Source organism: Pteropus vampyrus, unplaced genomic scaffold (assembly GCF_000151845.1).
Source record: "Pteropus vampyrus isolate Shadow unplaced genomic scaffold, Pvam_2.0 Scaffold74, whole genome shotgun sequence".
NCBI classification, from domain to species: Eukaryota; Metazoa; Chordata; class Mammalia; order Chiroptera; family Pteropodidae; genus Pteropus; species Pteropus vampyrus.
In genome coordinates this window covers 583072-609169 of record NW_011888855.1, presented here as the reverse complement: position 1 = coordinate 609169, position 26098 = coordinate 583072, and the positions used below count along the sequence as shown (strand labels likewise).

At 48.6% G+C, this 26098-nt stretch overlaps 2 protein-coding genes, 1 long non-coding RNA gene and 2 pseudogenes across 3 annotated transcripts in view; 2 read left to right on the top strand and 3 right to left on the bottom strand.

Moving 5' to 3' along the window:
• The window catches only part of RMND5B (required for meiotic nuclear division 5 homolog B), an 8468-nt gene extending 1806 nt beyond the window's left edge, over positions 1 to 6662 (top strand). Inside the window, 8 exon segments of the mRNA XM_023532002.1 lie at positions 2211 to 2360; positions 2471 to 2607; positions 3222 to 3322; positions 3526 to 3614; positions 4477 to 4642; positions 5733 to 5835; positions 5913 to 6076; positions 6163 to 6662. Of these exon segments, the coding sequence (XP_023387770.1) occupies positions 2211 to 2360; positions 2471 to 2607; positions 3222 to 3322; positions 3526 to 3614; positions 4477 to 4642; positions 5733 to 5835; positions 5913 to 6076; positions 6163 to 6223 (971 nt within the window). The 3' untranslated portion in view covers positions 6224 to 6662.
• A 783-nt stretch (positions 6663 to 7445) lies between these two features.
• On the bottom strand, positions 7446 to 11357 carry NHP2 (NHP2 ribonucleoprotein). The gene is made up of 4 exons (XM_011362165.2): positions 11062 to 11357; positions 10920 to 10989; positions 8759 to 8864; positions 7446 to 7826 (listed from the first exon to the last, which is right to left on the bottom strand). Exons 1-4 carry the CDS (start codon positions 11219 to 11221, stop codon positions 7701 to 7703), a joined length of 462 nt encoding a protein of 153 aa, XP_011360467.1. The 5' UTR covers positions 11222 to 11357; the 3' UTR covers positions 7446 to 7700.
• On the top strand, positions 7836 to 10801 carry LOC111741133. The gene is made up of 2 exons (XR_002780889.1): positions 7836 to 8592; positions 8916 to 10801. It is a non-coding gene; the product is annotated as an uncharacterized LOC111741133 (long non-coding RNA).
• Positions 11358 to 21288: 9931 nt separating the features above from the next.
• LOC111741173 lies at positions 21289 to 21407 on the bottom strand (annotated as a pseudogene).
• An 806-nt stretch (positions 21408 to 22213) lies between these two features.
• On the bottom strand, positions 22214 to 24920 carry LOC105293629 (annotated as a pseudogene).
• Between the last annotated feature and the right edge of the window lie 1178 nt (positions 24921 to 26098).

Genomic DNA, 26098 nt, shown 5'->3' with positions numbered 1-26098 from the left:
CTGGCTTGTAATTAGAGTGTCATTGTTTTTAGGTTCTTTAGATCTCTCCCTCCCTCTTTCTTTTTCTTACATGGGTCTTACTCTCTCTCTCTCTCCTCCCTCCCCTCCCTCCCTCCTTCCCTCCCTCCATTTCTTCTTGTCAGTCAGTCCATCTATCTTTACCTATATATTGCACACCATGCGTTTACATTCATGCCTCCAATTCTAATCCAATGTCATAGGGTTCTTCCTAGACTCCTCTACCCATAGTGCTGTCTCTCTTTTCCTACATTGAGAAGCCTGACTCCCAGCATCATCAGTACATTTCTTATCTACTCAATTTCTACAATACATAGAAAGTATTTTCAGAATTGTTACACCTAGTGACCCTGAGAAAAACAAATCTACAAAGTAATTTCCTTTTTATTTTTTTAAGAATGCATGCACATGGAAAAGACTTCAAAGTCAAAAATGCTTACAGTGAAAAGTGAGTCTCCCTTTCATCCCCGATTCCCCGTTCCTGTTCCTAGTTTCTCAGATGCCTTCCAGGCAGCATCTGTGTGCACACATAGGTGTCACGTATAAGTGTCTTATTTTCCCTCCTTTTTGTACATACAAGGGAACATAAAGCACATACTTTCCTGCACCTTGCTTTTTTCCCTACACATCCTGTCTTGGAGAGTGTTCTTTATCACTACATAGAATTCTACCTCATTCTTGTACCATTTTATAGTTATGCAATGCTGTAATAAAATGCCCAGCGTTCCTTGCTTTGGTGACATCTGTTAATTGTGTGGAAAAAATGGCTTTCTCTTGCTGGTCGGAAACATCTCCACTGTCTATGCTCTTGGTAAACAAGTAGTTATGGCTGCAGTGTGTTTAGACAGAGATTTGTTGGGGCTGATGGTTGTTAGTAGGGTTCTTTGTTGGTGGAGATCGGGGGATTCTAAGTTAAAAGACTTTCATTTACTGAGAATGTTGCTCTGTCCTAAAAGGAGATGTGGCCACGGAATGTGCAGTGTGGCCCTCTGTGATGGGGGGGTGGGGGCGGTGGGAGGAGAAGAGAATGAAAAATGAGTGGCGGGCTGGGTTTGGGGGGGGGGCATGCCAGTGCTTAGAGTGGAGTGAGGTTTTGCCCCATTGCCCTAGAATAGGTGGGTGGCCCAGCCACCAACTCCTGTTTGTATTTGTCAGGACTTATTCACTTACAAGTGGCAGAAACCCAGCTCAGACTAGCTTAAACAAACACACAAACAAAGTAGGGGGGTGGAGCTGCCTGGGTTTCTGGACTCAGGTAACGGAAATGTCTGGGCCAGCTGGATCCAGGTGCCCGTGTGACCCCTCAATCTACTGTGGCTTCATTCTCTGGGTGCTGCTCCCCTCAGATGGCCACAGCAGCTCCAGTCCATACTTCGTTTAACAATGTGGCAGAATGAGGCTGTCTTCCAGGGCTTTGTGGAGCTGAGACGCTCCCTGGCCCTCTTGAGTCACATTCTGTTCCTTGAGCTGAGGTGATGCCACCAAGAAAAGGGATGGAGACGCTGGGCCTGAAGAAGTGTTCGATGCCCTATGTGCCTTCCTCTCCTCCAAGCCCCACATGCTCTTGGTGGTTAGTCTGGCTCCAGCCCAGCCATGGGGGTGGAAACCACTACGAGCCTGGGGTCCGGAGCCTGAAGTCCCTGAGCTTCCCTGGCTACCCCAGCCCTCCTGGTGTCCTCTGGGCTGATGAGAGTCATTCACATGGGGACAATGCTTTGTGGTTCAAAACCTTACACACGGCATCTCACTCAAGGCAACAAGGAGCCATCCAATGTGGTGGTGAGGAGCACAGACTTGAGATCTGTCACTGCCAGATGTGTCACCTGGCAAGTTACTCCCTCACCTTCCTCAGGTGCAGGATATGATTCTAACAGTGGTGAGGATTAAGTGGGCTGAAATAAAGCACTTACCCACAGCAAGTGCCTGGTCACCTTCATTTTACAGCAGCCTACAAGGCCTGTGCTATCACCCTGCCTTTTATAGATGAGGAAATGAAGACTTCAAGAGATGAACCGCTGTCCTCTTGATCAGTTCAAAGTCACAGTTAAAAATTGACAGGACCTAGAACAGAAGCTGGGTCTTTCACTCCCGAGTCCAGGGCTGCTTCCCGTTCCCCAGGCGGCATTCAGGATACAGGAAGCAGGACAATGTCTGCTCCCGGGTTCTGACTCACTGCTAGTGTTTCTCTGCAGCCCTCCAGAGGACCCCTCTCTCAGCCACCCTCTCCCTGGTGATGTCCTAGTGCTGCCAGAAGATCAAAGCCATGGTACAGAAACTGGCTTCAGACCACAGGGACATTCACAGCAGTGTCTCCCAAGTGGGCAAAGCCATTGACAGGGTGGGCGTATGGGTGCCCCGGGCAGGGGTGGTGATGCCTGGAGCTGGCATTCATGAGGTTCATCAGGAGAGCAAGTGTGGCGAATGTGAGTCACCGGGCCCTCATCCTCAGCAGAACTTTGTGAGATTTGCCGTGTCATCTCTGACGCAGTGTGGGACTCGCGAGCGAAGCAGCAGCAGATTCTGCAGGTGGCCATTGTGGAGCACTTATACCAGCAGGGTGTGCTCGGTGTGGCCTACGAGCTGTGCCAAGTAACGGCCTGGCGGGGGAGATCGTGGGACCTGCCGGTTCTGCTTTCTACTTGGTAGTTTTCTTTATGGTAGATGCCTGTTATTCTTGACATAAATTTATTTTAGAAAGGAGCAGTAACCCCCACCAAAAGTAGAAGGTAGCTCTACAAATATACGTGGTTAAAAGTGAAGTCACTCATTTCTAGCTAGAATTGATTGCCAGCCAAGGTTCCGAGTCGAGGGCCTGATACTTCTTTTTTTAAAAGGGAGATTTATAAAATGACAGAGTAGCATGGTTAGGTGTTAAAGACACACTGGCAGTGAAAGTAAAGATTCTTTCTCTTAAAGTAACTGAGAGGATTGAAAAGGAATAATTTCTCACTATGCTTCTCAACGCGGGCCCTGAGACTGTCTCCAGTACCCCGAGAGAGTTGTGGTCTGTCTTGTGGGAGGCCAGCATGTGGCACTCAGCCTCCTGGAATGGAGATGGGAATAAGAGGGGCCAGGAGGGACCATGGCTTTTCATGCAGACCCTGGCTCTCTCAAGCCTGTCTGGTCGATGAGGATTTGTTACGCTGGAGCAGAGGATTTTGGAAATACAGTCCTCCAGTGGTGGGATCACGCTCTCTCCACAGGAATCAACACTGAATGAGGGCCTGGATTTCAAGCAGCTTTTCTTGGAGTTGAATCGAATCCTGGAAGCTCTGCATGAACAAGACCTAGGGCTGGCATTGGAGTAAGTTGGCCCTGGGGTGGGCCAGCAGGGGACAAGTCTTTTCTCATCCATTGTACCTGATGTGCCTCCAGCCCTGTGTCCCAGCCTCACACAGGTTTCTGGAGCCCACTACTCATTCCCAGCTGCCCCAGGGCCCCTCTTGTCACCCCACCTGCTCCACAGTCAGCTGGCCCCTTTCTTCCCAAGTGGGCTGTCTCCCATAGGCAGTGCCTGCTCGAGCTCAACAGCCCCCTGGAGTTCCAGCTGCCAAGCACTCAGCACTTCCAGCCCTTTGCTTGGCTGCACCAGCATGGTAAGTGGCCAGGGCTCCTGGTTGGACGCTGCTGGGCCCTGGCAGACATCGGCATGTTTCTGGGGTGGTGCTCCTGGGCCTGAGACCTCTGTCCCCTCCTTCCTGTCTCTAGGTGAACCCCAAACTCAAGGCTCTTCCTCCTCTGCCACACTCTTCTAATTTTATCTCAGACCACCCCTTGTCTCCGACACCAGCTGCGTAGCACACCCACGTGCAGAGCGCACTGCTTGTGTGTGCCTACGACACACGCGCCTGCATGCTGCTCTGCCTCGGCATTGACTCTCTTGCCTAGAACCCCGCTCGTCCCTTTCAGACTCACTCAGCACCCTCTGTAGCGTCCTTCCTGAACCCTCTTCCTTAACACTCGGATCTGCAAACTTTAGCCTTCGTCTCACCATTAGTAACGACTCTACTGCCACTAATGTTTTCCTTTAGCTTCCTTCATATTTATTACTTGTTTTATTGAGAAATATACATCAAATTTTAATTAAATTTTAGCTAGATATCTCCTGGAAGTTTTTTAAAAAGGGAGATTAGCTAGTGTTGGAGAATAGACGTGAGCGCCAACCCGATGCAGTCGGAGGGATGGGAAGAGAACTGGGACCCTGCCTCCCGGACGCACATGGTGCTGCCTGTCCTTGTCTCACATACGCAACTCCACTGGAGTTTAGGGGAAATCAGTTTTACCTGAGGGTATTTCAGGCCCTGCTTGGCCATGCAGGCACCGGGGAACCTCGGGGCTCAGCCTGCTCCCCATCCTGCTTCCACAGCCCTGCCACCCCCGGGGCTGGACCCTGAACCCCAGGGAGAGGCTGCCTCCTGGGCTCCTGTGCATCCTGAGCTGCATCTGGTTGCCTTGTAGAGATCCAGGTGATGATGGGCAGTCTGGTGTACTTGTGGCTGGGCCTGAAGAAGTCGCCCTACTGCCACCTTCTGGACAACAGCCACTGGGCCAAGATCTGTGAGACCTTTACCTTTGATGCTTGTTCCCTGCTGGAGTTTTCCATGGAGTGGCCCCTCAGCATCAGGTACAGCCAGCGTGTGAGGCAGCATGAAGGGGAGGCTTTCAAGGGAAACAATTTGTTGAGGCCCTGCTATGTGCCAGGGATGGTGCTCAGTGCCTTCACAGCCTAAACTGGCTCTCTCAGTCATTCTTTTAGGTAGGCATTACCTGTTTTCACAGGCAGATAAACAGTTTAGGAAGAGCTGTGGCCCAGGGTCACCATGAGGTTAGTGGCAGCGTCAAGGTTCCTATTTTGTAAGGTCTCTTGAATGAGATCCCCGTCTTGCCTGCACTTCATTATGGCTGGACTAGCACTAGACCCTCTGGGACTCGGGGAGACTTGCGTGGCTGAGTTACACTATCATGAGCTTTCACTCGGAAAGTCCCTACAGTAACACCCTTCTCATGACTTCAGTGACCTAGGAGCTAGTGGGACTATTATCCTCTCCTCATAGACGAAGAAACAAGAAGTTCGAGGTGTCAGTGAACTTGCCTAGGGGATAAAGGGCATGTGGACCTGCCCCCAGAGCCGCACACTGCACCACCGTGGATCATGTCACAGTGCATTTTACTCAGACCGATTGTGGAGTCTCATGCTCTACCCAGTGTGGTGGACTCGTTATGGGACAGTGTTTCCCAGCAAGACACCATCTGCACCTCAGACAGGACTGCCCTGTGCAGTTACTTACTGTATTTAACACCTGAGGCTCCAACCAGTCACAAACCATCGTGAGATCTGAATATGCCCCCCATTTCTAAGTCGATATGCCCTAGTTGATAACCATTTATAGAGGTGCATTATGACAGCGGGGATAGACAGGCTGATCAAACTGATCACTGTCTCTATCACACCAAGGACTTCTCAATGGTTTGGATGAGCAGTTACATGCCTCCTTGATCTTTGTCTTTCTCATACATTGTTTTAGGGTGCATTAGAATGATTCTCTAGAATTGGACACATATAACTATGTGTCCTAATTTTCTAGGACCGATTTGGCAGTGTGCCACTTTAGAACCCTGTCCTGCGTCCCGTGCCGATGACAGTGTGCTGGTCCTTTGGTCTGTCCGCTGGGGTCCTGGTCTGGCCACCCCAGCCCCTGCTCTTTGTCCCGCAGCTTCACCTCTGGCTGTGTGGCACTGCCAGTGCTGATGAATGTCAAAAACGTGATTGAGCAGAGGCAGTGCACAGGGGTTTGGAGTCACCAGGATGAGTTACTGGTGAGCCCTGGCAAAGGGAGGCGGGCAGAAGGCGCCAGGGAGGACAGCCAAAGCCCGAAGTGAGACTCACCTGTCAGCTGGCCTCCCCAAATATTGAACTAGACATGAAGTGCTGGTACCACTTGGTGTTCGCTTACCCCATCCTCTGCCAGCACACCTTGGATTTCAACCCTCCCATCAGGCTCATCTGTGGCCATGTTATCTCCTGAGATGCACTCAACAGGCTCATTAATGGAGGAAAGTAAGTTCCCCATGCTCTGCTCCTTCTTGGCTTGGCTCTTCTGCTGGCCAGCGCTTGAGACATTCTTGGTTCTCATCCCTTTGCAGGCTCAGGTGTTCCTGTCCCATGGAGCAGAACTTAGCAGATGGGAAATGCATCATATTTTGATTCCTGCCTTGGAAGGAACTTTATTTAAAAGGGTTTTCACCCGTGAGCCTGGCTCTATCTCACAGGAGTGGTTGTCTTCAGTGGATGGTGATTCTTTCCTGAGCAATTGTCTGAGTGCGGCCACAGGCAGGGGCCAAAGAGGAAGATGAACAACCTGGACCGGGCAGCTAGCTCCTTGGCTGGAAGAGCAGAGAGACGATGGTCTCTGTCCTCCTGCTTATATCTGCCACTGACTTGGTAGCAGCCAACAGAGGAGCAGGGGACTTGGGCAGCTGCAGCAGTCCTCCATCCCTGAGCCAGGTCTGACTGCCAGGCCAACACCGTGTCCGTTCCTTCTGTATAGCCACACAACTGTGTATCTATCGTCTACTGTAAATAATCTGGATTAGAAATGAATGCGTTTTATGTTGAGCAAATATATTCACAGGCTTTCTTCTTCCTTCGTCTGCCTTTAGCTTCACTGACAAAGAATTACTACATGTCCACTGTACACAGGTACTGGGCATGGTCTGGCTGCAGCTACTCGTGGGAGTATGGCAGCCACAGTGCCCAGCGAGGAAGAATTCACTACCTACGTATTAGAAATCAGAATGAGGAACTTGGGGAAATGAAATGACTTGCATGACAGGGCTCCAAGCTTGGAAAGGAGAGTGCTTGGGGCTTAAACCAGATCTGACTTTCAAGTCCAGGCTCTTTCCAGTTTATTCCACGGCAATTAAGCCTGGCTGCTGCGTGTGCTGAATCCATGCTGGGCCTTTGAGAGCAGACAGGTACATTCAATCGGAAATGTTTGAAGGAACTGGGGTACCAGGGCCATCATGCCAAGCAGGAGATAGCCTGGGGTTTTGTATTTAGCTTCCTATTCCTATTTAAAATGTCCTGTGTGGGTGGGCAAATTGCTTCCATAAGCTTCCCAGTGGCACTTAAGGCTCAGGGAGGAAGGCGAGAAATGGGGTGTCCCCACAGGGGCTGTAGGCTTCCACACAGTGGGTCTGGAATCAGCTCCCACCTACTCTGGAAGTCGGAGGTGAGAACTTGGGAGTAGGCAGCAGAGTCTGTTCTCAGCAAGAGTCTAGCACCAGCCCTGGTGCCAGGCGTGAGCACTGAACACCCCTGAAGTCTTTTGGCTTCTCTGGTGAGAAAGGCTGCTCGGCTCTTTCCTGCCCACCAGCTCCTTGGCCCCACCAGCAGCTGCTGCTTGAAAAAAACACCCACAGACTTATCACATTTAGTCTTAGCATTTACTTCCCCTACAACTCATCCCCGGAAATGAATGCCAGGAAACTTAAGAGGAAACAGCACTGATGGAGAAGATGCTGGCTTTGCCTTCACGAAATAGCTGTTGGAGCTGCTTGGGAAAAATACCTGCTCAGGGACTGGGGAGATACTGTGAGTAGACAGCAGGGGGTGTGGCTGGTTGGGCCACTGCCAACCCAGCAGCTTCCAGAGCTGAGGTCCAGGTTGTTGCCCAAGCCTCTCACATGGGTAGGGGTAGGGCTCGCACCTCCTCCAAGCATTCTTCATAGGCCTCCTGGTATTCCTCGTGGGGCTTGACCATTATCACGCAGGTAGGGCGCTTGGAACCAGCGGCTGCACCCAAGTCCTACAGAGGAGAAAGAAGGGCCGTTTGGAAAAAAGGCCACACAACTTGTAAGCCAGGGAGTCACAAACCAATGACCCACTGGCCCAATCTGGCTCACAGACATGTGCTTTTCTAGTCATCATTATATTTAACCATTTTTCTGTTTAGAAAAAAAAAGTGCAGCTCATGTAGGAATGCTTCGTTTTCTAATTTGACATTTTCAGTGATCGAACTACTAAAAACAATATGATAAACAGAATGATGTCAGTTGTCTCCTGAGACTATCAATATACTACAGCAATGCGAAAATAATAATAAAACAAGATATTTCATGGCAAACTTTGGGAGTAAGGTTAGGACTGTAATCCATGAGTTATCTCAGAGCAAACGGGAAAGGGGTTAAAAACATTTCGAATTGGTTGCCATCATTTAAACTCAGCAGCAAACTTTCAAGTGGTCCAGCAACACTGGGCCTACATTCCCACATGGCAACTGCGAAAGGGCTCCAGTCCAGAGGGGCTGTCCCCTTGGAGGGAGGTGGGGGCTATGCTCTCCAGGTCCCTGCCATCCCCCATTGCCTGTGCCCTTGACCTGGCTCCTGCTATGTAAGGAGGTCAGATACAGGTCCCTAAAACACCCCCTGAGCACTGCACCTACCCAATAGGACTGACTTGGGCAGAGCATCTCAGTTGATGAAGCACATCCCCATATACTTTTCTGTTTTATTTCCACAGGCCACAGAAGTGGAGATTCCCATTGTACAAGAAGGAAATATAAGTGCAGAGAGGTAACTTATCTGTAGTCCCCCAACTAGGAAGCAGCAAGGCCAAGAATCCATCCAGGCCCATCTTAACTCGGAAGTGGGTGCTCTTTCCCACTATGGCCTGTCACCACAGCCCCATCCCAGCCCCACCTCCTGTGGTGACCCAGGTTGGGGCTCGAGTGCTCCTTACCGTCTTAGAGGGGATATAGACGTAGGGCAAGTTCCGGTCCTCGCACATAACTGGGAGATGGCAGTACACCTCAACGGGCAGTGTGTCTCCTGCCAAAACCATAATCCTGAACCAAGAGAAACATAGTCATTACTAACTTGCTCATTTTTTCTTTTAGTCGAAAGTACCATTTCCAGACTGGGCCTTAGAGTACAGACATGGATAAGACGGCCTCTGCCCTCAAGGAGCCCAGTTATTAATGTGGGTCTTCCTCTCTCTGAAAGTGTGTGCAAATTTATGTTTGGTGACTGCATTCTTCTGGGGAGGTGATCTCTAGTTCTTGGCGACAAATAAATGCCACCAAGTGTGATGAGTGGTGTCACACTGAGACAGATGAGTCATGGATGAGTCAAGAAAGGAATCAGGAGGCCATACTTGAACAGAAAGCTGAATGATGAATGTCTGCCAGGCAGCCCATGGAGGGGCAGGAGGTGGGGAAAACATTTAAGGAGAATCAGAATGGCACCAGATACACAGAGGCTGGCTGATGGCAGCCTGGGGTGGCTTTGGAATCCAGGATGGAGACAAGAAGCCTAGAGAGATAGGCAGCGGCTATACCCAAGGGCCTTTAGTGCCAGGTTAAGAAGCATGGGCTCAGTCCCAAAAGTGACAGAGAATCAATGAAGGCTTGCCAGAGTATCCTCAGCTAGGGCTTAGCTGGCAACATGTCAGAGCTCTGGAGCAAGGGCCTCAGGTGCCTTGAAGACACAGAAGAATCTGTATTCCAAGGGCAAGGTGAAAACACCAAACACCAGGAGAGAGCTCTTGGTTCAAAACACTGGGTCCACACTCTCCCAGTTTGCCTTTTTGCTTTGAGGGCTGGGCTCTCCTCTGCAGGCTCTGCCTCTTTAGTAGCCTTTAAATGCTGGTGCTCCTCACAGCCTGCTCCTTGGCTGCCCTCTCAGTACCTTCTGGCTGACCCCAACCATGGCCATGGCATCAAGTGCCATCTATGTGCTGACAACTCCCACTACTCCCAAATCTATTCCCTTCAGCCCGGCCCCCTCTCTTCTAGGCTTGCGGCCCATATAACCACCTGCCTATTTGACAGTTCTGCTGGGGAGAAAGGGTCACAATTCTAAAAGGCACCTCAAAAACTTGCCTGGAACCAAACTCGTGATCATCCCACAGAAATCCAGCCCCCTCCACTGTTCACCTCTGTCCGTTTGGCTGGAATCCGTACTTACTACACCACGTCTGAAAGTCTTCTCAGACGCCTTCACTTTAATTCTCTCCATTTCCGCCACTGCCTCTTCTAGACTACGGCAGCCTCCTAACTCAATTTCTCCAACTACTCTTGTGCCTCTGATCCCTTCCAAAGTTGCCAGAAAAATCTTAAGGTGTAAACATAATTACGTCACTCCCTGGCTTTAACCCTCAATGTCCTCCCAAAGCTCTCAGTTCAAAAAATTACTATGGCTTACAAAGCCCCATGAGAAGGTAGCATTTCTGCCCACCACTAACTTTTCCTGCCCTGAAACCTACTTCCTTCTGGCAGGACCGCTTTCCCCCAAACTAATCCCTGTATCTTCAGATCTCAGCTATACCCAACTAGGTCAGACTCTCCATTGAGCATCAAGTCCCCTCAGCAATATTTATCTCTTGAGCACCTACAAGGTCCCAGACACTTCTGGGGATAAAGCAGGGAGAGGCTTTACCCTATTCTCCAAGAGCTTACTGTCTGGCCTGAGTAGGAGATACAGGGAATAAAAATGCAAATGAGTTTCAGGTTCTGATAAATGCCAGAAAAGAAAGAGGTATGGTAATGAAGTCATTCTTACTGCACTCTATACTTTTCCTTCATAGTTATCTGTCACAACCTTTGTGTGTGGCATTATTTGATTAAAGTCATTGTCTGCCCATAGCACAGTGCCTGAAGAGTGGACACTCAAGTTGGCTTATTCGATTCGCTTCCCCTGGGATTCACTTTCCCCATGGTGTCCCTTTGAACTGACGTAAGTGGGATGATGTAGCAGTTGGCTGTATTAAAAGGAATTTACTGACTGCTTGATTGTCTTCTAATAGAGTTAGTACTTTTACCGATTTTTACCGAGTACCTACTAAATAGGGATACCTTCATTACCGTTTAGAAATGCAAAATCCAGCGGGAGGGAGTTCTTACCCTTTCTCGCCTTTGTTGACAAACTTCTGAACCTCCTTTACCCCGCGCCGAATCTGCTTCTGCTTCACCGCTGCAACGACAGAAGGGTCAGTCGGGGGTTCTCGGCCCGCCACCCGCGCCCCTTCTGGCCACCGCGCCTCACCTTTCTTGATGCATTTGTAGAGCTTCCGCGTGAGACGGCGAGAAGCTAGGGGCTGCGCGATGGGGTTCAGATTCACCAGCAGCTCGTGGTAAGTGCGCTCGCCAGAGCTCGCCTCCGCCTGAGCCTCCTGCCCCTCCGGATCTCCCTTTACTTTGGTCATCACAGCAGCCGCGGGAAACGATTACCCAGTAGGTGACCCACGCGGCCCGTACTTCAGGAGTCACTTCCGGGTCATCCTCGCGGAGGAAAGCCGCCGAATACCACAGCCAATTAGGAAACGAGATCTCGAACTCAGACCAATTGTTAACGATCAGCTCCTTAAATACAAAACCTAGGGGGCGGAGTCTTGGCCGCAGGGGCGTGGCCACTCTTTCCACTAAGAGGCGGGGCTCCGGCTGCCCTCGCTGGCCCCGCGGGAACCTAAGGCGAGGGGCGGAGCCCGGAGGGAGGCGGGGCCTGGCGGGAGGCCAGGGAAGCTGGGAAGTGACAGGGGTACCGCCGGGCCTGGTGGGAGTTCGGCGTCATGAGTACGCACTAGGAGCGGGAGGAGGCGGTACCTGTGGGGTGTGATCAAGTCTAAGGAGGGGGCGGTTTCTTGCCAAACTGATGGAGCTGCGACCCCGCGCGGGGAGAATGTAAAGTAGTCCAGCGCGGTTCCAAACCTCTTAAAATCTGCCCCCTCAGACGGACAGTCCGCAGCCTGGTCAGGTCCCGGGTCCTGAGCTAGTCCTGGCTGGTAAAGCCGACGCTGCTAACGGTTTCCTCTGTTCTTGCACCATTTCTACACTGCTTTCTTTTTGCGGTCCGGTCCCTCTTCCGTAGGGATCTGTTCAAATGTTACCCACAGGATGGGGAATCCCCTGATGGCCACCTTATCTAAAATTGCAGTCCCTTTGACCCCTCCCTCCCTAACCCTTATGCCTCATAGTTCCACCGTGCCCTGGCATAACACACGGAGGGCATAGTGGAGACAGTTGGGTGAGGAGGAAAGCTGTGGACACTGGGGGAACCGCACTCCGGGATAACATAGGGACAGCTCTTGGGTAAGCGCACAGTTCAGTTATTGTAGAGGATTCGTGGACTGTGACGCTGGGCAGGCAAGCAGGCCTAGATTGGGGTGTTATCTCCGACTTATTTCTTCCACTGTCTTGGAACACTGGATAGATATTGATTAGATAATTGCTGCAAATTAATTGTCTTTGATTATGCGGTGGAAAGTCTGCCATTTCTATGGTGGAGGAACAGGCCAGTAAGTGGAATTTTAGAAGTCTGCAGGTGGCGGTGGGACCACAGGTCAGTTAAGCCATCTTTTAGGATGTGGTTCCATAGTGTAATGGTTAGCACATCTGCTTTACACATAGAAGGTCCTGGATTCACATTGTCAGTAGAGCTATAGTCCGTGGTCTATGGCCATGCCACCCTGAACAAGTCTGATGTTTGGATGGGAGACCACCTAGGAAGACCAAGTGCTGTAGGCATAAATAATAATAAGTTTTAAAAAACTAATCTTTTAGGGGATGGGCAGAGGGGAGGAGGACTTGGGAGGCTGGAAGAATGGAGTGAAGGGTTAAAGAAGTACAATTTAGTAGTTGATAGATGGTCATGGGGATGGCGAGCACTGCATAGGGAATGCAGTTAGCAGTAATGTAATGGCTAGGTGGAGAGCCAGAGTAGAGGAAGAGTAATTAGAGAGATCATCGTATAAACTATATAAATGTCTAACCAATGTACTGTATACTCGAAACTAATAAAAGAAAATACAAAATAAAATAAAATAAAAATTGACCTTTTAACCGTGTAAGCAGTTGTTAAATAAAAAAAGAATAGATTTTTTGAATTTAGTATTTTAATAAGAAAAATTAAGATGCAATTCATCCTAACCTTAGATCTCAACTAATTTCACAGAGAAATATATCAACTGAACAATGAAAATACAACATATAAACAATATAAAATAATTTGAAAGTAAACAAAGTTCGTATATACAACATAACCCAAAATTGACTTTTTAAATTGTGTTCACTGTGGAGTTTCTTGAGAAAAGATAGCCCTTCCTACGCTTTAGGACTAGCTTTAGGGCTGGTGATTACTGTCAGCTTTGCCTGACTGTCCACCCCAAGCCCTCCCCAACTTCTCCCTCCTCCAGGGTCCTGCCCTGGCAGTTCTGGCCCTTTGAGCACACAGCTGACAGGGTTCTGCCGCAGGATGCTTTTCTGTTCCTCTTTCAGAGAGGTGGTGTTCCTGTGAACGTTTTCAGTATCGTAGGACAGATGACAATGTGTCAGGGTCGCAAAGGGCAGAAGTTCTGCCAGGTGTGTTCATGGGGCATGACAAACTCTATCCAGCAGAGAATTTCTTCCCTGGGAATCTTCTTCCTCAACTCAAAATTTCTTCTCCAAATTAAGCAAATGTGCCTCAGTTATGAAGGCCTCTCAGTTCCTATACATAAGGAGGAAGGAATAACATTTATGTGCCAAACATATGACATGTAATATCTCACCCAGTGCTCACAAAGAATACCTTTATTATTTCCTGAGGCTTGTAAAGGTGGATAGCTCTGCCAGCTTACAAAGCTGGATTTGAACCCAGGTCTGCTTGTCTCCAAGCCTGTGCTCTGTTCATGCCCTGTGACTTGGCATTAGACATTAGCTCAAAGGTCACAAAACATGGCTGGATAGTGAAAGTGTAAGAACCTCGGCCTTGTCAGGTCACAAGTGTTAGCTTTTTGAGCGATAAGACAATGAAGTGCCCAAAACAAATATGTCCTCAGTAAACCACACCATGTATTTCTAACACTAGTCTCAAAGATCTGTTCCAGATCCAAGGTGGTTTATGTAATTTTATGGTTTTTGTTCAAATGGCCACTCGAGCTCAGTTGAGGCATTGCAGAGAGGGCGAGAACAATCAATTTTAGGACATTTTCATTACTTCAAAAGGAATCCCCACACCCTTTAGTTATTACCCTCTGACCCTCTCATCTTCTCTAGGCCTAAGTAAGCACTAATCTACTTTTTGTCTCTATAGATGTCCCTGTTCTGGATATTTCATAGAAATGGAATCATATAGTATGTGGCTTTCTATGTGTGGCTTCTTTCACTTAGCATAATGTTTTCAAGGTTCGACCACGTTGTAGCCTGTGTCAATGCTCCATTATCACATAACATTCCATTGTATGTTTATACCATGTTTTATCCATTCATCTGTTAATGACAGTTGGGTTATTTTTACCTTTTGGCTATTGTGAATAGTGCTGCTATGAACATTCATGTACAAGTTTTTATGTGGACGTGTTTTTGATTCTCTTGGATATATACCTATAAGTAGAATTGCTGTGTCAAATGGTAACTCCATGCTTAACTTTTTTGGGGAACTGTCAGGCTGTGTAAAACGGTGGATGCACCATTTTACACTTCTATCAGCAGTGGACAAGGGTTCCAATTCTCCACATTGTCACCAACATTTCCTGTTATCTGACTTTTTCATTACTGTATAGTAATCCTAGTGGCTGCAAAGTAGTATTTCTTAGAGGTTTTGATTTGCATTCCCTTGATAGCTAATGATGCTGAGCTCTCCCCATTTAAGCCAGAAGTAGTCACTATTAAGTTTTTTGTATACATGTGCAAGTATATACATATATATATGTTTACTTACATACATTAAAAAATATAATATACTGTTCTGGCAATTTATCTCTACCTATCAATATATCTTGGGAAACTTTTCTGTTTCCACCATAAAGATAAATCTTTTAATGCCTCTGTCATATCGCATCATAGGAATTTTCGTAATTACTTTAGCCAGCCCTTCCTGATGGACTTTAGTTTGTTTTTAGTGTTTTTACTATTTTGATAAGTTTGCAATGAATATTGTGCAATATCTTTGGTACTTTTGTGAGCTTATCCAAAGATAAATTCCTAACAGTTATAATTTTGACACATGTAGTATATCCAATTGTCTTCTAAAGAGGTACAGCTTACAATTGTCCTAGTAGTGTCTCTCCATTGCCTGCTAAGACTGGGGTTTAGCAACTCCCTTTTTAGGGGGTGGAGGGGTGGTGATGATCCAATAAGAAGAAATGGTCTCTTGTTTTCCTATGCATTTCTTTAGTTCAGAGAGAGGCTGGGTATTTCATATTATTATAGGTCATTTGTATTTCTTTTTTTGTTAACTCTATTTTATTCTTGTCCGGTTTTTCTATAGGATTGTCTCTTACCACTTTAGAAAAGCTTTTTGTACTTGAAGGAAAATTTTCCAGTGCTTGTGTGGTTTCACTGTTTACATGAAATTTTTTGATCCATCAGGTTTAAGGTGAGTGTCAGGAGCAAGGCAGGGCTCCAGGGCTCCGAACTGTGAGCTTAGCTTTCCTCCAGATAGCTAGCTGTTGTTCTGCTGCCATTTATTGAATTCTTTCTCTTTCTGCCATTCATTTAAAATGCTTCTGTTGTGTACTAGATTCTTAAATATGTTTGGGTACGTTTCCAGCCTCTCTATTCTTTCTCTAGTACTAAGTTGCTTTGATGGCTCTACTGTTCGGTTTTTAAAATTTGTTTCTTTGTTCAGTTTTTAACTATTTTTAATATCTAATAGGGCTTTGGCAGTTTGCCAGTTTAAACCAAGTTTAGGGAAAAGGGTGCGAGTAGAGAGAGGAAGGGTCTGGGGATCAAACAGACCAGGATTTGATATCAGACATCCAGTTTATCAGCTTTAGAGGCCTGGTTGAATTGCTTCATTTTACCATTGCTGTGGTTTCATTGTGCTTCAGTTCTTTTACCTTTAAAATGGGATGGCAATTCAATGAGATGCTGCTGCAGGAAAGGCCTGGCTGCTGATAGGCACATGCTGGGTGCAGAGGTTTCCTGCTATCCATGGGGCACTGCCCTGGGCCTGAGCTTTAGAGGGCCAGAGTGAAAAATCCTCAAGAAGCCTTTTGAGCCACGTTTCTCTTGCTCAGGCCCGCTTCCATGTCTGGAAGTGTACTTTCCCTTCTAATAAAGTTTTTCTTTTCTGCTGTAAAAAGAAAGAAAGAAAGAAAGAAAGAAAGAAAGGAAAGAAGGAAGGAAGGAAGGAAGGAAAGAAGGAAGGAAGGAAGGAAGGAAGGAAGGAAAGAAAGAAATCTGTAAAACCAAGGGACATGTCCCCATCCCCAATCCTCCAGGTGCAGGAATTCCCATGGCCTGCCTGTCTCCCCCATCTGATCTTCAGAGGGAGAGCTGTCCCTCTGAAGGGTGGTCTGAAGGGTGGTCTTCAGGTAGGTATAAAGGGTGGCCTAGGTGTTGGTGGGTAGATGGTGCACAGAGCATGGACGTTTGGCTTGGGGCATCCATATATGCGCATGTGGGTCCCTCACTATACAGTACATAGTGAGGCAGGTAGGAATAGAAAAGGGGAGTCGAGACTCCATCTGTGCTCTTGCCCTGAAGCCCTCCAATGGGGGCTTCTGGTGTGGCCGGCAGTCTGTGGTGTTCCTTGGCTTGCAGACACATCAACGTGTGCCTCCATCATCACATGACTTTCTTTCTGTGGGTCTCTGTCTTCACATTGGCATTTTTCCTCTTCCTATAAGGACATCAGTCACATTGGATTGAGAAGCACCCTAATGGCCTCATCTTAACTTGATGACCTCTGTAAAGACCCTGTTACCAAATAAGGTCACATGCACAGGTCCCAGGGGTTAGGAATTCAACAGATAATGTTTTTCCCCTCTTTAATTCCCCAACCCCAACTTCCACCCCTGACCTACAGGTGTTGCTGTCTCCCCTTAAGAACTGGATCTCTGAAGGCAGGGCGTCTCCTCCCATGTGCTCACGGTGCACACCCAGGGCCTGGCTCACGTGGGGCCTGGCTCACCCCGGGCCTGGCTCACCCTGGGCCTGGTGCCCCGGGTGCACTCAGGGTATGGTCAATGGCTCCACCTGGGACATGAACCCAGGACCTTCTGCGTGTAAAGCAGATGTGCAAACCACTACACTATGGAGCCACCCCTCAACAGATCTTTTTAGGGAACCCACAATACTGGAAACTCTGACCTTAGCAGGGCGTGAGCTGGAACTTCCTGTGCGGCCATGGGATCAAGTGAGGCTGAGCCAGTCTGTGGGCCACCTGGACAGGTGTGGGCAGTGATGGGGCAGAGGGCTGGGCAGTGTCTAATGTGGTGTCAGTGCTGACTCTCCCTTCCCCTTTCCCAGCTAGTGACCTGGAGTGGGCAGTCACATGGGGCTCTGATTTCTGATGGAGATAAAATTAGAAGGGAGGACTGGACTTTTAGAAGTCAAAGGGACCCCAGGGACCATCTAATCCAGACATTAAACAGATGGGAACCTGAGGCAGTGCCATGAGATGCTTTGTGTTCTGGTTGGATGGTTTGTGGGGAAGCCGTGGGCTGTGGGCTGTGGCTCCAGTTGCTGGGGGGTTGGGGTGGCCACTGAGTCTCTCATTAGCCCTGGATCCCCAGTGGTAGCCTGGGCCAGGCTCTCTTTCTGGCCACTAACTCCTACCAAAAGTGTACTTTTCCCAGATGGCTTTTTTGTCTGGGGCTGGTGGTAGATGCCTGTGCCATTGCTGTTTCAGTGCAGACTCTTGCTCCCATGGTCCTGAGGCTTGTGGGGGCTTGTGGGTGCCGTGCTGGCTGTCTCTTCCCTAGAGTCCCCCCACCCCCCACCTCCCGCCCTGCAGCCTCTCCTGGGCTGCAGCGCTTGCCACCCGCTTCATCTGTTGCCCTCTGCCACTGGCTTTACGTGCTCTCAGAAATCAGGAAATTTATCCTCTGTTGAAGACTCTCGTGTGTGTGTGTGTGTGTGTGTGTGTGTGTGTGTGTGTGTGTGTGTGTGTGTTTGCATAACCTGCCCCCTCTCCAGGGTGCCATGCTGCCTCCCACTGTTTAACGGGATTCTTGAGTAAGGGCTTCACGGGCACATTTTCCGTTCTTGTGCCCAGAAAATCTCTTCCTTGTTCCTCAGAAAATCTCTTCCTTGTTCCTAGGCCTCCTGGAATTGACATAGGCGTGCCTGCTGGACTTTGTTCTGTAGAGTTAGCTCCATTCCTTACATGGCTGGTCCCTAGGCAGCAACACCTGGGGCTCCAGCTTCAATTTACACTTAAGATCAGGGCAGAGGATGCCAGTGTGGCGCTCATGGGCTAGAACTCTGAGAGACCTGAGTTTTTGCTGCCAGCAATGTCTGTGGGTCGGTAAAGTGTCAGGAATAGAGGGAACGCTGAGGAGGTTTGGATCTCAACCATCACATACTGGACTCCCAGTTCATCCCAAAAATGAATGGAATGAGCACCTGGAGTGCGTCAAACATTGTGCTTGGCATCGGAGGGTGTGATGGTGTACAAGAGAAAGGCCTTGCCTCCCTGGAGGATGCCTATAAACTCTGGTTCCGCGTTGTATGATGGGGAAGCACCAGGAGTGCTAAGAATACAGAACCGGAACCTAGGAAGGGATCTGGGAAAACTTGCTTCCTATTGAGATTGGCTGGTGGGTAGGGGCAGGGAGGGGTGCTGGGAATTCCTGGAGGTGGCCAGGGCAGGGTTAAAGATGGCCAAGTGGCAGGGCCTACTCAGATGGCTACCCTCAGTGCTGCTCACAGCTGTATTTACTTTTGGGGTCCCTCTGTCCCACAGCACAAAGTTTCAGGAGGGTAGAGACCATCTGTGGTTCTTGGTACCTGATGGGGAGTCATAGCTCAGGTAACACATGAACAAATGAACTTGATGGAGTTCTGTTTAGATCCTGAGGCAACTGGGGAGCACTGCAGGAGTTTAAGTCGGGGTTAAGCTGGTTAGCTTTGAGCTTTTGGAAGATTATGCAGGCTGCTGTGGGAAAACGGGAATGGACAGTATGTCTGGGGAGCTTCCTCTGGCTGTTACCTGAAGGGGAGTCAGAGAAATTTGAATCTGGCACCTAAAGATGAAGGCAGCCATGTGCAAGGATCAAAGAGTAGCAGCAAGAAGCTGAGAAGGACTCCTGGCTGACAGGTAAGGGTGACACAGTTCTACAACCACGAAGAACCGAATCCTGCCAACAGGAATGAGCTCAGAAGACGACCCCAAGTGCCAGGTGAGATCACAGCAGGAGGAAACTTTGATTTTAGCCTTGGAAAGCACCAAGCAGAGAACCCAGCCACTTCACCCTGGACTTCCAACCTGCAACCTGGAAGGGAATATATGGGTGCTGTTCTAAGGCACTGAGGGTTGTATGTTATAACAGCAATAGAAAACAACCGCACTGATTTCTGGATGCATTCACTGAATTGAAAACAAAGGTGGACAGTGGGTCAGAAGGCAAGCAGAGAAAAGAAATAAGTCCAGGTGGATTTGGAGTGGGCAAAGACCAAATGCATAGAAAGTAGGTGCTGGATAAATGTTGGCCACTGTGGCCATGGCTGAAACTGCAGGGACACTTAGGTCCCAGACGCAGGTGCCGATCTGCAGAGGGGCCTTTGCCTACAGACAATGAAGCTGTCTCAAAGGCATGGATTCCATGAGGTGTGATGAGATGGAGAAAGCAGGTGATATTGTCATGGCCCAAGCCCCTTTGAACCCCATGGGGCTGGGTTCTGTCAAGCAGGCCCGTCTTCGCCCTCTCTGCCTCGGAGCTTGAGCCTCTCCTCCCTCGCATGTGTGCCCTGTCTATGGAGCAGGGAGGAATGAATAGGAGTCAGTTGTGGCCAGCTCTGTCTTGTGAACTTTTTATGACTATGCTCTATTGACAGATGGTTTCTTGCTTTGCCTTTGGAGGGGACAGGGAGGTCACAGTCCCACTCCTAGAATGTGAGAACTGGAAGTGTATTCAGGGCCCATCTGTTCCCCCTTGCCCTATAACAGAGGGAAATGATGAGGCTTGGAGAGGGAAGGACACCCTCCATTCACAGAACAAACCAGAGACCAGGTTCCTTTCCCTCCCTCCTTTCCTCCCTCCCTCCCTCCCTCCCTCCCTCCCTCCCTCCCTCCCTCCCTCCCTCTCTCTCTCTCCATCATTCAGACATAGCTTCCAGCTGGGGATGGAGAGAGGCAGGATTCTGGGAGCAGCAGGCCATTCCCCTCCTAGTCCTGTGTTTCTTCTCCACAGACCCCAATACTGCCAAGGAGAGAAAGTCTATGTGCCTCATGCTTCGAAAGGCCAAAACTCAAAACGTCAGAGTTTTGAGTAAGGAAAATTTCATTGAATGAGAAGGTGCCAACCGAGAAGATAGAAGACCTAGTGTACCTCAAATCCATCTTAAAAAAGAACAGAGTTCAGGCTTCTTTTATGTCAAGAGAAGGGGAAATGGGAAGGGCGAGAGATGATTGACTACTGCAGGCATCTGGGCGCCAGCAGAGGTCCAAGGAAGACTGTGCTAGTTGATGTGAGTCCGGTCACAAGGTTCCTGCAAATCTCTGATAAACAATACATACTTCCCTTTATCTCCTCAAGCCACAAGCAGAATTCCTCTAATGATTAGCATGTCTGTATGTAAAACTAAGCAGAAACTATTAGCCTGAAGGCCATAGGAACAAAGTGGGCTTCAGCAAGATGAAGTCAGAGAGACTGAACATTTCTCTTTGTTACAATTTGATTTAGATCAGGGATTGGCAAACGTTTTCTGTTAAGGGCCAGATGGTAAATATCCGAGGCTGTGGGCTATATAATCTCTGTTGCAAATATTCAACTCTGTTGTATAGCACAAAAGCAGCTGTTGCCAATATATAAAAAGATGGACATGGCTGTGTTTCCATGAAAAAAATTATTTATAAAAAAGGCAGAGGGTTGCATTTGGCCATGGGCCATAGTTCATGGTTGTTGATGGTTGACTAGGTAGTTGAACTAGTTGATAGTTCACGCTATCACACTATTTACGCTAATGTTATTTACCCTACTTTTTATGTTACACACAGTATTCTGCATCTTGCTTTGTCAGTAGGAGACTGTCCTTATACAGTTTTGGTGTTTATATTCAGATAGCACTAACAAATTAATTTATTAAATGTCTAGGGAAGTTTAACATCATGATGGTGAATCTTTCTCATCAGGAACGCAATAGGCCTTTCCATTTGCTCAGATCTTTTGTGTGCCTAAGTATTTCATATTTTCTTCCTCTTTATCTTGAATATTTCCTGTTGAGTATATTCCTAGGTGTTTTAGGTTCTTTCTTCTTTTATATCTTCTGATTATTGTTGGTATATACGAAAGCCACCTTACTGAATTCTCTTATAGTTTATTTTTTATTTTTTATTTTTTATTTTTTATGCTTATAGCACTTGGTCTTCCTAGGTGGTCTCACATTCAAGTACTAACCAGGCCCAACCCTACTTAGCTTCCGAAATCAGACGAGATCGGTCTTGTTCAGGGTAGCATGGCCGTAGACTCTCTTATAGTTTAGAATAGTGTTTTGGTTAATTCTCTTTGGGTTTCCCATGTATATAATCATATTATCTGCAAATGATGATTTTACCTGCTATTTTCCTATTTTATATTTCTATTTTTTTTCTCTTGTCCAATTGCATTGGTGGTTCCTCCAGAAAAGGTTAAATAATAAATGGAAGAAGGCGTCTTTATATTTTTTCTTACTTTAATGAAACTGCTTCTGGAAGACGATTTTTTTTTTAGGGAAAAAAAGTTTATTTAGTCAGAGAGCCTTCGAAGTCACCTGGTTTCTGTTGATTATAACAAAGGCAGTAAAATGGCAACAGTACGGGGTGCATGATGGGTAGGAACAAAGCAAGGGGAGCAGAGGAGGGACGGGGGAGGTTGGGAGAAGAGGCACAGAGGGAGAAGGGAGGCATGGAAACATCAGACTGGATCTTAGAATAGGCAGTCCTGGCCCCTGGCCACCCTGGTACAAGCAGATGAACATACGGACACAGACAGACAGACACACACACACTCACACACTCACTCTGAGCCTAGGGGCCTCTGCTGTACTGCTCAATCAAGGATCAGTAAGATCCAAGTGTGGGAGGTTTCAAACATATGCAGAGACTGCATCCCCTCCCTTAGACTCTGATCCTCAGGCCCACAATGTCCCTGCTGTCCACCAGAGGCTCCCTCCTCAGGGGCGTGGACACCTGGGCCCAGCACAGGCCATAAGAAAGCGGGAGTCAGCTAGAAGAGAAAACCTCCAGCCCATCCCTGCCCAGCCCTGAAGAGGGAAGGTCAGGTGCAGGGAGCTGGTGCAGTCCTCTGTTCATCACTGGTCACACAATTGCTTGGAACAGGAAGGAGAAGACAGCCCCCAGTGCCAGGCCAAGAGACAGAAAGAAGGCCATCATGGTTCCAACTGTCTCTGCCTTAGCCGGCATCACTTTCTTGGGCCCAAAGCATATGAAGAAACTGGTGAGGTAGCCGTTGGAGAAAGTGAAGGCAGCCAAGAAGATGATGAACTGAGTCGTGCTCGAAGACCGCAGCCCGGCACTGGCAGGGCTAGATGTTGCAGAGCCACAGCAGGGACACGAACACCAGCCAGGCCAACACCAGGCTTGGCAGCCAGGCCACATGGACACGGCTGTGAGGCTCCCGTCCAGCCAGTCAAAGGCATTGAAAGTCAAGAAACAAGACATGAGAATGAAGGAGTCTTCCCAGGTGCTGGCGTCTGCAGTGTTGGATTTGACCTCAGCAGTCATGGCGGGAAACGCCCCAATGGTGACTGTGAAAATGAAGCAGACAGAGAAAGCTGAGACTAAGGTATTTTTGAGGATGGCTCAGATTGAGTGGCTTTTGGTGGTGGGCTGAGAGTTAGGGGCTGAAAATCCAGCCTCCTCTTTGCCTGCTCTTGGCTCCTCTCCTGGGAGATGACAGGTAGTGGAAGGATCTTTACTAATGAGGTCCGTCTTGGTCTCCTACTCCCCAGGCTCTTTGAGCTTGAGCTGCTGGTAGTAGCAGTAGAATTCCAGCCAGGGCGGCCCAGGTAACAGATGATGGTCAGACTGATGCCCCCACAGGCTGTGATAAAATAGCCAAAGGCACTTTCTAATAGCTCTGAGCCTCTAGTGATGGCATAGATCATGGCAACTGAGCCAAAGATGCCTGCCAGGCTCTAGATGCTCATGATGGGGACCGTGTAGTTAGCAGGCAGGAGGCCAGACAGACCAAGCAGGCCACCCTGCAGAATGGCACTGAACAAATTAATGAGCATGATCTTGATTCTGGTGACGATGAAGAAGGGCAGGGCGTCCAGGGGCACCTTCAGTGGGACAGCAGTGATCAGGAACACCAGGAGGATAGCCACAAGGCTTCCCAGGACCCAAACAGATTGGGGGGTCCTCTGATGCAGAAAGGAGTTGAGACGGGTGAAGAGCAGCAGGGGCAACATGGCACACAGGGTCATGACATTGTCAAAGATGGCACTCAGAGAATTCTGCTCTAGAGAGGGCGCTGTGGGGGCGGCTAAGGCCTAGATGTCCCTGATCAGTTTAGCAGTGACCAAGGACACATTCTGGGACTGGTCCAGGCAGTTTGTGAGTGGCTGTCTTGAAAAAAATTCCGGGGAAGCAGGGTCCCCAGACCCAGCATGATGAGGCTAAGCCAGACAGCTTTGTACCTGTCTGGAGGCTGGGACTGGTTGTCATGGTGACAGTGTTCTGGATTTTGCCTAGCTGACAGCCCCCTCCCTCTGAGGTTTGCAGATGCCAGACTTGCCAGCAGAAGGGTGGGAGCAGTGGGGGCCTGGTCAGTCCCTGGGTGATGGTCCTACCTCCAGCTCTGTCAGCAGGCCATGTCCATGGGCTCCTCCTGGATAAGGGTCCAGAATGAAGATGGTGCACAGGGCATATGGGGAGAGAACCCCCCAGGCCTTGATCCTGAGTGAATTTTCTTGTCCTGATACTCAGAGGCAGGGAGCTGGTTGTTTTTTGAAATGTTCATTTTATTCTGTTTTGTCAAGAGCGTTTACTAAAAATATATATGTTGAAATTTATCAAATATCCTGTTAGTATATATTGATAAGACTTTTTTTTTCTTATTTTATCTATTAATATGTTGCATTATATTAAGAGTTCCTAATATTAAACCGTCCTTGATTTTCTGGAATAAGCCTTGTTTGGTTATGATTTAAAATTATTATTAATGTGCAGTTGGATGGTGTTTGCTTATATTTATAAGCATTCTTGCATCAATTGAGCTCAGTCTGTGGTTTTCTGTACTGGGTGTGTTAAACCTGATGCCTGAGATGTCCTCCGAGCACAGGTGTGTGGGAGGCTGCAGCACCTGTGCACCTGGAGCTCATGGGAAAGGGCCAGACTAGGGAGAGAGATCTGTGAGCTTCTTGCATAGAGGTGGTATTTTGTGCCAGGAGACTGGGTGAGATCACCAGGGACTGAATGGATAGAGTTGAAGAGAAGAAGACTGAACCCTGGGTGCTTCCACATGTTCTAGTTGGCCTCTGAGGAGGTACCAGCAGAAGTGGGAAATGATTTGGCAATAAGGAGGAATGAGATACTGATCCGTGCTATTGTATGGATGAACCCATTATGCTGGGCGCAAAAGGCCACATGATTCCATTTATATATGTCCAGAACAGGCAGATCTATAGAAATGGAATGTAGATCAGTCATTGTGGGGGCTGGAGGGAGGGTTCAGGATGGGAATGGCTGCTGGCGGGTAAGGGTTTCTTCTTAGGTGATGCAAATGTTCTAAATTTAGTGACAACTCTGTGACTATGCTAAAACTACTGAACTGTACACTATGAGTGGGTGTATTTTATGGTATGTCAATTATATCTCAATAAAAATGTGTGTGTGGGCCGGGGGCGGAACCTGCGAAGTGGCTAGAATGAAGAAATAGAATCTGGTGACTGGCAGGAAGCTCTCCACCCCAGGTCAGGGCTCAAAGCCTTACCAGTGGGAGGCCAGTTCTCACCTTTTTTGGCAAAGTGGAGGAACATTGATTGGGGACAAGAGTACTTGGCAACAAGTTCAATTCTTTCAATTCTTGTACATTATTCTTCATTGCTAGGCGTACTAACCTGGCAGCCAGAAAAGAAGGTCGATTTTAGAAGGAACACTTCCCCAGGAGGAAAAGATTTACTGGCAGGAGGTGACAAAGAAAAATGAGTAGGCTAGGCGCTAGAGCCTAGACTCGCCCTACATAAATCAGCAGGTGACCTGGCTGACCTGGGCCGGGAGAGAGGATGACTGGGGCTGATTCTGGAAAGGGAGCCGCCGCGGGGCAGAAGGACTAGGAAAGGTGGGCGGGGCTGTGCCTGGGTGGAGGCACTGCTGAATCCGGCAGCAGGGAGGATTAAGGTGTGGAACGTCGGAACTGATGAGGTTTATGTCTTGGGGGTAGAAGGGGAAGGAAGGAATGGTCCTGGAAATCTGGCCCATGCCTCGCCAGGCCGTTTGGAAGTATCTGTTGGTAGCCCCGCGTGAGTATAAGGCTGGCCCCCAGCCCGGGAATTGGTCCTTATGTGGAGGGACCCGAGCCATGCGCACGCGCAGATGGCCTGGTGGGCGTGCCGGAAGTGCTGCGGTCAGAAGTGGATGCTGCAGGGCAGTGAACCCGAAGTCGCTGCTGGGGCGGCGAGGGTGTCATCTTGCAGGAAACAGGATTTAGTGAGGAAGAGAGGAGGCTGTTCCAGGCAGATGGAGGTTTGCTCTGCCAAAGTGATCCAGAAGCCACCGATGGAGGTCTCCGGCCAGTGGAGATGGAGATTGCTAAGGATGCTGGCAGAAGGGGTGCCACCGGAGAAGATACTGAGTCAGGTGAAGGGGCCTGGTGGGTAGGTGCTGCCGCCGGAGGTGTGAAGCGCAAGGCACTGTCAACGAGTGAATGAGTGACCAGCTCGTGGTCTGTGCTAGGTTTTCACCCTCTTTACACTCATTTTCAAATGTAGAAAATTGAGGCTCAAATTGAGGAGAAATGACTTGTTCTAAATCCCACAGTTGGTACACGGGGCAGCCAGGATTTGAGCTGGGCCTCCTGATTCCAAAGCCAAATCTGGGGCTCCTGTATTGGAGTTTAGGGGGCAACTTGTTCTGCACAGGATCAGATAGCATTTTCCGCTGTGCAAGCCAAGAGGCAAAATCGAGGGAATTATGTAGGTAAGTACTTAATATAAGA

Excerpts from the sequence above, each read along its gene's own strand:
- NHP2 (XM_011362165.2), bottom strand. The coding sequence starts at position 11,221 with ATGACCAAAGTAAAGGGAGATCCGGAGGGGCAGGAGGCTCAGGCGGAG. Across the intron at positions 8,865-10,919 it reads GTCAACAAAGGCGAGAAAGG|GATTATGGTTTTGGCAGGAG; the intron begins GTAAGAACTCCC and ends CTCTTGGTTCAG. Across the intron at positions 7,827-8,758 it reads TCTATATCCCCTCTAAGACG|GACTTGGGTGCAGCCGCTGG; the intron begins GTAAGGAGCACT and ends TCTCCTCTGTAG.